The sequence below is a fragment of the Anser cygnoides genome, chromosome 4, assembly GCF_040182565.1.
Source record: "Anser cygnoides isolate HZ-2024a breed goose chromosome 4, Taihu_goose_T2T_genome, whole genome shotgun sequence".
NCBI lineage: Eukaryota > Metazoa > Chordata > Aves > Anseriformes > Anatidae > Anser > Anser cygnoides.
This window is the reverse complement of record NC_089876.1, coordinates 19328696-19342166: the sequence shown is the minus strand read 5'-3', so window position 1 is coordinate 19342166 and position 13471 is coordinate 19328696. Positions and strand designations below refer to the sequence as shown.

The 13471-nt window shown below is 40.3% G+C and overlaps 1 protein-coding gene across 4 annotated transcripts in view; it reads right to left on the bottom strand.

Moving 5' to 3' along the window:
• Positions 1 to 2195: 2195 nt before the first annotated feature.
• Positions 2196 to 13471, bottom strand: part of SLC34A2 (solute carrier family 34 member 2) — an 18313-nt gene continuing 7037 nt past the window's right edge. For all 4 annotated transcript variants that reach the window (XM_013181047.3, XM_013181036.3, XM_048046829.2 and 1 more), the window contains 10 exons: positions 13295 to 13423; positions 12217 to 12360; positions 11481 to 11592; positions 9481 to 9676; positions 8838 to 8933; positions 7414 to 7534; positions 6536 to 6703; positions 5049 to 5165; positions 4836 to 4960; positions 2196 to 3199 (listed from right to left, as the gene is read on the bottom strand). In XM_013181047.3, coding sequence (XP_013036501.1) covers positions 2624 to 3199; positions 4836 to 4960; positions 5049 to 5165; positions 6536 to 6703; positions 7414 to 7534; positions 8838 to 8933; positions 9481 to 9676; positions 11481 to 11592; positions 12217 to 12360; positions 13295 to 13423 — 1784 coding nt within the window. In that variant the 3' untranslated portion in view covers positions 2196 to 2623. The remainder of the gene's footprint in view (positions 3200 to 4835; positions 4961 to 5048; positions 5166 to 6535; positions 6704 to 7413; positions 7535 to 8837; positions 8934 to 9480; positions 9677 to 11480; positions 11593 to 12216; positions 12361 to 13294; positions 13424 to 13471) is intronic.

Genomic DNA, 13471 nt, shown 5'->3' with positions numbered 1-13471 from the left:
AGATAAACATTGCATAGTTTTCAAATACGTAATATATAACACAATCACATGAACCTCTTTCTGTATAACTTACGAAAAGTTCTGTACACTCAAATAATTATAAATAAAGTGTAAATATCTTTTGTTAAGAGCAGGGGGGGAAAATATACCAGGACATGTTGTGCTGCCAAGTGTTAATCAGAAGTCGTTGTTTGGAATCTGCCTAAAACAAAGGCACAATATGGCCTGAAGTTCACCAGCAAGGAGAGAGTGAGAACTGAATATATCATATGGGAAATGTTACAATGAGGAACATAAAGTACTGATAAGTCCAATCATAATTTTTACCCTGATTCTTTTACAAGAACTGCTTTTCCTCTAATGCTTTGCTGAAAGTTATCACTGTGTTTGATGGCTTTACTTCGAGATGCAAAATAAGGTGCATGTTAAGAAATGAGTAAGAGTAGGTGGAAATGTTTCCTGTTTCAGTGGGTGTTCAATGGATGCTTAAGATAACTTTGAAATAATTCTGGATAATTTTCACATTTTTTTTCTGTAGAAACAGAGCATGGGAAATGCACGCTAGGATCTAAAGAAACACAGATCATGAAAGCATCCTGAACTGAGAATAAAATGAAGAACAATTATTGAAGATACCACAATTCCACTTTGAAAATGAGATGCTGACAAAATTCTGTTTGAACTACATGAAGGAGAAGGTAAATACTTTTCAAAAGAATAGTTAGGCGTAACTCTGCTCTGTTACTAAGCCTACAAGGAGCAGAACTACACCAAAATCAAATGCTTTTGGAAAATCACTCTGATTCTAAGCATTTTGTCATTGGCTCACAATTGTAGCAACAGTTGGACTCTCAGTATGAATGTAATTTGCAAACATGTTTTAGGCAACTTAGTTTGCCATTTTAAATGTCATCTTTAAAAGGAAATTAAAAAAAATCCCCTTCTAAAATGTGTGCTTACCTGATAGCTGAATGCAGCCTACTGATCCTAGTGCTTTGCATAAAACAAACTGTTCAGAAGTAAATGTGTTCTAGCAGCATTGAGTGGCTATGCTAAACTAAAGGTCTTCTCAGCATTTCCATTACAAATGTAATCTCAACTCAGCCATATAAACTGGCTTTAAATTATACTGGTTGGCCTACACCCAACCACATGATTTTTTTTCTCTTAGTGGTTGGACCTCAGATATTATCCCGTGCTCACTCATATCTAAGCTATTGAAGGCCAGCAGAAGTACTCAATGCGTCTTTGAAATGTTCTTTTTCAGACACTGAAATGATGCCCTTTGTGAGTCCGTGATTCAGAGCAGTCTCATAAACATTTAGCAGAACATCAGTAATGGTAAGACCTAAGCACAAGCAGCTTCACACCAAGTGCTACACTACCTATGGATGGACTACAAGTGGCAATGACTACACTACCTATGGATTTTACAGGGGATTTGTAATGCTACATTCAATTGCCAGTAAAATTCACGTTATTTCCAAGGAGCATACAGGGATGGTGCAGAGTGAACACTCCTTTCTCACCATTAAATGCTACTCTATGTCCCGCACTAGCCATAATCTTCTCTCTGGGTTCCCTCTTTTGTAGCCCTAAAGCTACTCTTATAGCTCCACAGCTGCTCTTAAAGGTCATTTTGTGGCTCAGCCAGACGGAGCCATAGTTGCACACAGGTCTCTTGGCGTCAGCCCAGACTTGAGTGGCTCTCTCCACACCTACACCAGCCACTTGTCCTCCCTCCTGAACCATTCCTCTAATTGTGCCAGCGCAAGAGCTTGTGGGGTTACATGGTGAACAGGACTGGGGAGGACTATCTAGACAGAGGAATGGCCACGCAACCACATCCTGAGCCCATCAAGCTCTTTCATAGCCACTGTGTCTCCAAACCCAGTGCTTAACCTTCAGCAGGAAAAGGGATCAGCAATTAGTTTTTGGCCTTTAGCGTGAGATGACAAAAGACAACAGCTCCTGTCCCCAGTGTTACAGGAGACAGAGGGCTCAAAATGGGCTTATGCATACCCTTATGCCAGACCAGGACTCCCAGAGCTTCTCAGGGATGTCCCAGCATTTCACTTTCCTCCACACACGGACAATAGATTTTGCCTATATTGGGAATACTGTTTTCCATTTTGACTACTGCAGCCACTGCAGGCAGGCCAATGAAAATGCTTGGATGCTTTTTGTTAGCTTGGTTCTTTTTTTTTTTTCCAGAGCATCTGGGGTATCAAAGTAACTTTTGCTGAATAAGCCAATAGGCCAGAAAGGCTGTTCTACAGGTGCCTTGTTTGGTTGGTTGTTTTTTTTTAATTAAGCTTGAATTGATCACATTCCTTTCATCCTCTGTTCATGGGACTACATCAGGATTTCTTTCATTTGCTACTGATAGCATTGGATGAACGTACAACACAGTAGAGCCTCTGAAAGCAAATCTGTCTTTAGCTTTTCAAATGATCATAGATTTTCTAGGGACTCTGTCAAGCTTGTTTGACTCCATTCCTTGATGAGTGATATATCACTGGCTGCAGGAACCTAACAAAATGTTCACTCTGTCCTCAGTGCATTGTCCAAGATGGTTTTCAAGAGACTAACCATCCTATGCTGTATCTCTGTTGATCCGCTACTATAAGGCTGTGTTGTTTGTGCCTGTTTTTTCAACACAAGCTGCAGCTGGTGCCCTTCTTACACCTCTTTCTTCATCAGCCATTGCAATGGTGTTTTCATAAACCTCCATAGTTTTTAGCTGATTGTCTTTGGCACCCTCCTGTTCTGCATTGACTTTGCAGCACTTGCAGAAACCGCAGCAGTGTTTCCCACAGAAGGCAAGTGTAGACATAATCATATTGTCCCAAGGCTCTAGAGAGTGCATCCAGATGGGTAGGAAATCCCAGTTTTGGAGCTTCTCAGGCAGTGAATGTGGTCGTTTCGTCTGCATAATGTTAATTACAATCACAGCAATACACAGAGCAACCAAGGGAAGGCAAACACCCAAAAGGACTGGCCAGCCTGCCAGTGACAGACCAAATACAAACAAAGGCAAAAGAAAGAAGCAGACAAGAAGATAAAATATAGCAAACCATCTGTACTTGGCTGTTATGTTCCCCAAACTCTTGCACAACCGTATTGGGAGCCGGGTAAAAGGCAGCGGGTAAAATAGAATTATCCCAGAGACATTGAAGAAAAAGTGGCACAAGGCAATCTGAAAGAAAAAAAAAGTTTGAGAAGTTTGTTCCTACAAATGCCTTTAAATGCTCCTACCTACATAATAATAACTTGCAGTGGTGCTGACTTCATAATTTCCCTTCTCTTGCTCCTCACTTCTTTTTTCTTGTCTTCCACGCTATTTCACTGCCAGGCCTTTCCTGCATGAAGCAAGGACCGGGTAATACCTCATGCATTGTAAAGATCTAAACCTACAAACAGGCCATGGCATTTGGAAACAATGCAAGCCTAGAGGGGACAACAAACTGCCCTGCAGATGGAGAAGTTTTAAAATGCAGCTTTCCACTGCAAGAAATTGAGCCCACCAGAAATACAGCTGACAAACCAAGCAACAATCAGGAAACAGTTCTGTTGTTAGTAAGGCATGAGAACCACATGAGAACTGTTCATTACTAGGTTCTGCATCCCTAAGTTTTCAACTAAGAGATGGGAAGAGTAGATTAGATATTGTATACAGGTTATTGAGAAATTGCTAATTGTACGAACCTGGATTTTCCAAACAATTAGCAAAAAGTTTACAGGGCACTGAGGAGATTCCTGAAATGTGACTTTGTCTAAATCTTTTATGATCATTTGGTTTACATATTTCAAAATCCTTTTTAAAAAAATAAGCATGAAGAGACATGTACTTGCTAAAGCTTTCAGAAGTCGCTTGGACAGAATAAGCATACACTGAACAAAACAGTACATTCCCTGCTCCCATTATCTTATTTTTCTTTTATAACTATTATCAGACTAAAGCAAACATGAACATACTGGATTCTGATTTTTAGAGTACGTTATAAAAATAGCAGGTTAACACAAGAGCTGAGGTTGGTCAAGATAGTATCTTCACGTGATTATATCTGTTCTGTCATGCCTGAGGACAATAAAATAACTTCTGTAATTTTCTTAATTTATTGTGGCTAGTAAAAAGCATTCATCCTATTCACAAAGGAGACTTCATTATCTTTTCACTCTTTGATGCAGAGGGTTCATTGAAATGTTATCTTCTGACTGGAATGTTCTTTACTGGATGGTAAATGGGAGCCCAAAGCCAGGCTGCCTACATCTCAAGTAGTATGAGGCAAAAAGAAATTCAATAAAAGCTGCCCAGATTAGATTTACAATGAGAATGTAGTTGTCATGATGCTCACTGCAACGTCATACAGGTTGACAACTTGCCATCTTATGAGTTTTAAAGCCTCCACTTAGATGACAGAAATCCCTGTATACTGCATGAACAGAGTTTGAGTCCTTTGCATGGAACTCAACATAAATTAGTAACCCTCGTAGGGAAAAGACAAGAGAGTTGTCAATGTGAGCACTGAATTCCAAAACACTAAGATCCCATGCTCTGCGGTCAAGTGGCCAATCCTGTCTGATTTCTGAATGAATTAATCAGATCAAGCTAAATTTACGAAAGCAAGATCTGACTATATATTGACATTCTAGGAATGCTTAATAGAAGCTTTTTGCTCTGATAGTTGAAATTAATGAGCAGTCACTAGTAGCACACAAAGAATCAAGCCCAATTTCTATGACATATTTGCATCACAACTAATTTTGTCAAGTCTTTATTCAGAAAATTTGCAATTCTAAATGAATTCAAGAAAGCACTGGTTTATACTGACCTGTAATGAATATTTTAATGTACTCCCTGGGCTTGCTAAAGCTGCAAGTATAGCTGTTGTGGTTGTGCCAATGTTAGCTCCTAAGGTGAGGGGATAAGAACGCTCAATGCTTATAACACCAATGCCTAGGAGAAAAGAAACAGCATTGAATGATTGCAGAATGCTGAAAAAAGATAAAACATGGGGATAAAAATTACAATATTGACAACTTACCAACAAGAGGTGTAATAGCAGATGTGAAAACAGAACTACTTTGGACAACAAAGGTCATGCCAGCCCCTGCAAGCATAGCCAGGTATCCAGCTAGCCAAGTAAAAGGAAAAGGGAAATCTGAAAAAAAAAAAAAAGGAGGACATTGTCTTTAGAATAACAAAATGTTCCAGTCATATAGAAAACACTATTAAGCATTTCAAATGTAAATATACTGCTTGCATATTGTCTAAAACAAAAAGATTTGGGGTCAGAGTGAGTTCTATTACTTTAATTTACCCTGTTCTTTGCACTCTCTCTCCAGCCTTCCACTACTGGACACACTGTGAGATGGATACTAGACTAGGTAGACCTTTGTCCTGACCCAGGGTAGCATATGTGTTGTAATACGAGTAGGTACCAGAAATTTTTCCACTGAGCTCAACACAAAACTTTCTAGATGTTTAAAGCATCTTGGTTTTGGCAAGCAGGCACCTGCTACAGGAATCAGGTCTTCAGAAAGTTCTGAAGAGTATCCTGAGAAAATAAGGTGGTTTGTTTTAACTAATTTTAAGCTGATCATCTCCTCATAATTCACTTGTTACTCTTGCAAAGAAAAGCTAATCACACTGATCAGAGAAACTAAGCACAATAGTCTGCAGATTTATGAGTGACAAGAGGTCAGGACTCCATCAGTCAGGAAGACATAGAGGGATTCCAAGTAGGTCACAAATGAACAGTAACTGGCAGCTGATCACTTTCTACTCATTTATTTTGATTTGGGCAGTGTTCTTTGCCCAGGAGAAGATAGAAAGGGGACAACTTTGTTGTCCTCCCCATGTCTGTGAGCACTCTCTTCTAACAGAATCAGGTGTATGCCAGGACTGCTTTTCCCTGGTACAGGTCCTGACCTTCCATTCAATGGAAAATGAAGAAAAGGCAGCCAAGTGGAAAACAAACAAAACAAAACAAGACAAAATAGCTGTTTGCACACAATGAAAACAGGCTGAAAAATCACCTGGATAACAGAGGGAAAGACAGAAAGTACCAATATGCAGGGCTGCTTTTCACCCTGAGGAGACGGTTAAGGAATGGAGCAGGGCAAGTAAAGGAAATTAGATCATTAATCTCTACGTACATTTATTCAGCTTACTTTAAAAGAAACATGCAGGCCCTGTGCCCAAGCAGGCAGTCATGATCTCAGCACTATCTTTTGAGGATATGAAGATTACATTTCCAACAGCTAATGATTATACATCAAGATACAGAGCCTGAACTTTGGTCTCCGTTGTTAATCTGCAGTCCACAAGCAAGCTGTTAACTAATAGCTTTTAAAAGGAAGAAAATAGCATGCTGAGCTGAAGAAATATCGGGGGGTGATGACTCTGGTTTAATACTGTTTTCTTGAACCTATTCTGTAATAACTGCATAACAGAACAGGAGATGTCGATAAATGTGCCTAATGTCCTTGCTATTTCTAAGAGCAATCTTCAGGAAAAGCAGGTAATTACCAGTGTTGATTGTCTTCTTGATAACACTTGCCACTTGTCCTTTAAGTACAGAGTTTAATAGCTTAACGATCATCACCAAACAGGAGCACAGAACAAGCAGGGACAAAGCCAGAAGGATGAGACCGATGGCAAGATCAGGCAGGTCTGCTTCTGCAAAGAGATGCCGGCCTGAAAAAAAAAAAAAGAAAAGGAAAACAAATTGGCCTAGTCACATTTTTGCTTCTGATCCCAAGGCCAGCTCTGGTTTTCATGCATAGCCCTAAGAACCTGAGACCAAAGCACACACAGCTTGAGGCGGTGACGAAAAGAGTGAAAATGCCACCTCCCTGGCTGCACAAAAGCTATGCCTGAGAGGGACTCATGTATGTACACTTTCATAAATACACAGCGGGCACGTCTGCAGGGCAGGCAGAAGCAGGGTGACCATGTGCAAGGAAGGAGAATAACAATGGAGTGAGGAAATTGTGGTGTGCTCCAAGCTGGGCTGTGAGTCAGCTCTTCCCAGGGACGGCTGTGTGCCTGGGAATGGCTGCTGAACATCCTGAACATATAGGGATGGAGGTATCCAAGCTGCCACCACAGCACAGTAACTGTAGCACCGAGTCACCTGGACAGCAAGGGTATCATGATACCGAGGACCCCAATTACTGGTATCAGGGAGCATGGAAAGGGATCCATGCGCAGCCAGATGCAGTGATGATGATGATGTAGCTGTACAGCAGAGCAGAGGCTGTTTTGACTGCACCTGTAGTAGTACCTTGTATATGCATACAGGCGAGTGCCTCTTGATACAACTCTGAAGCGGTCTGTAGGCACCATTAGGAAGATAAGCACCTCTGTAAAAGTATTGCAGAAGGAGAAATAGTTCTACTACTCACATTTGCTGATATATTCTGTTTCAGATACATTTTTCATGGTCCATGTCACGTTTCCTTCAGTCCAGCAAAGGTCAGGAGACGTGCAGTTTTCTGAAGGTGAAATTGTGACATTCTGCAGTGTCTAAAATTGCCAGAGAAAGCGGATGGTTCAGTCACCTACAGCCTTCTTTAAGAGCCCATACAAAGTTCTAGGTTTTTGCTACAACCAAAATTCATCAACTGCAACTACAGGCAGGTTTCTAAGCTGGAGTATAATTAATGACACCAGAGAAATGACATGGCAAAATGTTTTTGTTTTGTTAAAATAAACAGCTGAGCTGTTACTCAGGTCAGTCAATACGACTTTTAAAGATGAAACCTTCTATGTCAGAACAACCATATCACCAGATCGTCAGTAGCTAAGAACCGTAATTACTGATCTCAGGGCTCACAGAAATAGATTCAGCCTGCACTTTCTGTGCCATTGCTCTCCTTCTAGGCGTGGGAGGACTGCAGGATGCTGATACTCAGACCTGAGGGGGCACTGGGAGCAGCAGGCCCGCCTCAGCCTCCTGCCGCACCTGAGGTGGAGCAGCCGGCGCCGCTGCAGGTAACCCAAGCGGAGTTTGACGCTACCACGGCCTGCTCCTGGCCCTGTCTGCCATGGCTAGCATTTCACTGGCCATCCAGATCATCATTCAATAGGAGCAGGGCTCCTCTGAAAACTCAATTTTAATCTCCACTCTGTGTGTCCTTTAGCATCTGCTGCCTCAGGACTTCGGGAATCAGTTTTATACACCCACTAACAAGTAGAATAACTCTCGTTAGAGGTCCAGGGGCTGTTCAATGCTCTAGTTGTTAGTTTAGCTGAACAACACAAACCAGACACAGCTCCACAGTCCACCAAAGTACTCCTTGGTGCCAATCTGGGCAACAAGTTCCTCAAGCTGCAGTGCTGCTCAGATGAAGAACAGATGATTTTAGCCACACAGAGGCTTTGTCTGAAGGCAGTTTTCTGAGAAAACTGAAGTAACCAACTGCCAGCAGACCACACTAGCACATAAAGCTGCTTAGATCAGATAGGTGGGCAAAAAGAGATTTTCTTGGGCCTACGTTGCAGATTTTTTCCACTTTCAGGGATTCTGTAGAGGAGTGCCAAGTTTAAAGGCATTTTTATGTGAAAGGAGTAGAAGGTTTGGCTCCAAACCACCAGTTCTGATAAGCAAGGGCCTGCAAAAGCAACCAAGTCAAGCCTGCTGCTGGTATGACATGCTTGGTTTAAGCAATACAAAAGCTACATTAAATTGTCTTCATTCTTTTTCTGCAGCAATAAATACTCATTTAAAAATCTAATTTCACAATCCTATGATAAGCAATGCCATGCCAGCTATGGATCAATAAATATTTCCTGAGGAGCCTGACAACTAATTTAACATAATACTCACCACATTGGTTTCAGTTACGCACCAAATCTTTACAAGGCTTTTGTTTTTTGCTGATTCGTCATTTGTAGCAATTGCATTTATTACAGATTTATCAAGCTTAAAAAACAAAGAAAAAAAAACAACAGTCTTAGTCCAACTTCCACCACACACTTCTGTTCAGCTCTACCCATATAATGACTTCCCTTTTGGAAGCTCAGCCACATGAAGCCTACATGACCATCTCTAATGCTGGAGCTGCTGCCCAGCAGGGAGGATGGGTTTTACTCCCAGAAAAGGTACAACTTCACGTGCACAAATACTCACACTGTGTCTCATTCTCCCCAAATCACTCACCCCATCATCTCAGCCATTCTGCTTAAACAGCTACACTGACACAACTGCCTGAAGCAACAGGTTGCCATCCCATCCACCCCATATGTCACCTGCCTTCCCAGCCCTCTAGCTAGGCCTATCCTCATGAAGGTGAAATGTGGGGGAAATAGAAGTGGGAATTATGGAGCTGGGTCTTTATGAATCCACCTGCTATTGAGCTTTACCCCAAGGACACAGAGAAGTGATTGAGTCCCTTTCCCATATTCAGAGCATTCCTTTTAGCTGTGGTGGTATCAGGAAAGTAGCTTCATTAAAGAGAGAAAGAGCTTACCTCAATGATGAGCTTTGTAAAAGGGTCTGTAATAACTTTTAGTAGCTCAGGGGCATCCTCACCACTTTCAAGATGAAAGGACTCCACTATAACATTAGTGAGATGGTAAAGATAGCCAGAAATTACTTCAATGGGCAACAACACAAACACAGCAAGCCAGTTGAAGAAATCATGGATTGTTGCCCCGGCAAAGGCCCTGCAAGAAGAAATTCAAAAATAGAGCTGCTTTTAATTAAACAATATGTGCACAACTTCAATTAAATATGAAATCATAAGGGTGGGGATGAAGCCCATTTCCAGATAGGAATTATTTCATTTCTAAGGTCCCAGAAGATGGTTGCTTTATTACAGAGCTCTAAGTTTTTTCCACACCGTTGCCCAAGTGAAAGAGTCAGCCAAGGTGACCAGAACAAGAAAAACTAGAAAATACAAAAGTAATCCTCAACACAAGGCTGCCAAGTGTACTTAACAGCTTACATTGTTTTTGTATCTCACCCTGTTTTGGTACACTTCTAATTCTCAACCAGGATTTGCTTCTAGGATCTGTTCTCCCTGACTCATGCAGAAGACGTCTCTTTGCAGCCCTCTCACATGCTCTTGCAAAGCATGGGTGTACAGCTCCCTTCCAGCCTCTCCTTCACACCCTGAGGAGCCACAGCTATTTCCTCAAGGGCACTCTTTCCAAAGTTCCTGGTAGGTGTTTGTGCTCCTCTTAATTCTATGCAATATGCCTGTATTAGTTTTAAAATATGACTCCTTGAATTAAGCATTGTAGAGGAAGAAAAATGTGGAGGAAATATTCCTTGAAATGCTAATCCTGTAGTTTAGGTTCCAAACTGCCTGAGGGGAAATTAGGTGGAGCATTCAAAGTAGGCCAACAAAATTGAGAGTGCTACCACAGAGAGAATATCTTAATCGGTGGTGGTCACCAGAGTTTTTTTTTCCATTTTGTGAAAAATACACCTGTGAGTGCCCTACAGAACAAGCATATGCAGAGGGTATTTAGAGACTAAAGTGATTGTTAATGACTACATTAAAAACTTCTTTCCCATTATTATTTATTTCATTTCTCTTGACTAGAAACTACTAAGGTACTTTGTCATTGGAATTTAAGTGACAGAAACTAGCTCAACCAAAGATTCCAAACAGCAAATCTTGGAGAAATATGCTTCAGCTAGGTGTATTTTGTATGTTTGGTATGCCATAAATATAAGATACTAAAGTCTTATATCCCTCCCAAGTTAACTGCCCATCTCCAATTAATTAGAGCTCTATGTGACAAAGTGAGCTCTTAGTGGTAATGCCAAGTGACAGCAAAAAAAGTTGCTGCTTTATTTATTTGACAGCTAATACACTTCATTTTTCTATGGCTACCAGCTGTTGCTTATTGTAGACTTCAAAAGCCTGGAGCACTGGAGTCCTTCTTAAGGAAAGTAGATCAAAATAGTGTATTGTCAATTTATTAACTCCTATAATTAAGAAGTAATAAAAGGTGGGTGGCATCATTGGAGTAGTTTGAAAATTTATCATTGTGTAAGATCCTGTTTAAAATGGTGGAATCTTACAAAACCACAAAAAATTTAAAAGAACCCAATATGCTTTTCTTCATGTATATGAAGCCATATATCTAAACAGCATTGTACTTGGCAGTTGTGCAAGGAATGACAACAGCTTAAATCTTGCTATCATGTCAAAGCGGACAGTTTAGGAAGCTGAAAATTACAGAATTCCCATCATAATTTCATAGGACAAAGCAAAAAAAAATGAACTTTTCTTTTAAGCTTCATTGAGATAAATGGTAAAATCCTTTATGATTAAGATCTATTGCATTTATAGGTCATTAACTTTGCTTTAGAAGTTTCTTGCAATTTTCCTAACTAGACATTAAAATTCTGGTCAGTAGAAGGGTTGAATGGCTGTAGTGCTGATAGGCAATATAGGAGAAACCTAGTAAGGAGGAAGAAAAGCAACTTTTCAGATCTAGTGTTTAAGTACAATACCTTCTAAATTCATTCCTGTCCCCGGCTTGCATGAGTGCCACAATTGTGTTTGTAACTGAGGTGCCAATGTTTGCCCCCATAATGATAGGAATAGCTGATTGCACAGTCAGCACTAGAAAGTAGAAAATGAAGCATTGAATGAAAAAATCAGATCATCAGCGAGCTATTTGGTCCAATGAAAATTAATCTATGTTAACACCACAGGGACCTGACTTCCCTTGATGTCACTGGGATTAGACACTCTAATCCAGACATGTTTGCTTTAACCAATCCCCTTGGGAATGTGGTACTCTGATAGTCTAGTGACCCCCCACTGCAGCCTGTGGTTATCTCCTTTCACCGCATGTTAGAAGGCCAGGGTAAGAGTCTCTTCTGTCCCAGGCATTTTCCTACTTACTGCAGAATTTTGAAATGATGCTAGAAACATATGAAGTTTGGTAATTGGCTAACAAAAGAAAGCAATACAGATACTTTAGAAGTTAATGCATTCAGTACCAAGGCTTCCAGTGATTTTCTTTGCTATTATGGACACTATTTTCTGCAGTGTATTAACTTTTTCTTCCCCCTATTTTTTTTCCTTAATTTGGTATCAAGGCAGCAGTTGTGAAAGGCTTTTCCTGCTATTCCTACTCCTACACCCAATGCTTCTACAACTTCAGCACAGGTTGGAACATTTGTTCAACCCCACACTGAGATTTGTGGATGATCTTTAGGAAGATACTGTAAGCAGACTTACGTGTGGAGGACACCATGCTGACCACAATGGATGAAGAAGTACTGGAGCTCTGGACCATAACGGTCACCAGAACTCCGATCACCAGTCCCGCAACAGGATTAGACAGCACTGAATCGTCTTTAAAAATGTCCCCTGCTGCTTTACCTGCAAGAACATATTCTCAGAGTGAGGGAAGTACAAGGTGAAGTCAATAGGAATTAGCAGAGCATTTAATTAAAGATCATTCAACCATTTAATATGATACATAGGTAGCCATGCTTGCCAGCCAAAAAATGTACAAGGTGATGTAGCCCAGGGATCCAAATTCAAGTTCTGAACTCTCAGTTTATCAGTTATCAGGCAATATGTTATATTTTCTCATTTCAGTGACTAAACAAGCTACAGTGAACTCTGCAAAGAACTCTGCATATAAAACCATCATCAGAAGAAAGACCGTAAAGAAAAAAAACCACATATACAGAGATTTAAATGCTATTTCTGCCCTGATGGCTTTTGGCTACTGCGTCAAGGAAAGCTACTTTAATAATTTTGAGTAATTCTGCTCCGGTAGCTTTCCGTGTTGCTGAAAATCCAGATAATTCTGCAGATCACATATTTCTTTGATAACCACTTCTGAATCCATCAGCAGAATTCAGCCCTTGGAGAGAGGTGAATGTGAAAATATATTTTAATAGTTTTCATCTTTGAAGGATTGAGAGACATTTCAGTGCAGAATGCTTTGATCAAGAGCATAGTTTTGATATTTCTCCTTGTTGAAATGACTTTCACATGGGACAGATTTATGCTCAGGTGCATTTGTGTAAACTATCGCTAAAGTAACAGGAACCTCCTAAGAAACTGGGGCCAATAATCCCTACATCAACAGCTCTTTGTAATCTGAGAAACAAAGGCCCTTTTTTATTGCAGAGGAAAGCCAGTTTTCAAGCAGAGATACATACTTCTGACTCTGTATCTCTATACATAAATCTATGCATTATGCTCTTGAAGAGTGAAACTTGCATTTTGTTCACTCGGATGACATTTAATGCCTCATTTGTATTCATTATTCCTGATATTTTAGATGCATTTTCATACCTACCTCCTACCAGTTGAAATGCAGAGCTCAGTACATCCAGAGAGCACACGAATAAGTAGAGTAATCCAAGCAAGATGATAAACTTTCCTATCCCGTAGAGTACACGAATGATTTTTCCTTTTCCATCCAGTTCTGCAAAACAAATACATTATACATAAAAAAACAACTTATTTATGTTAT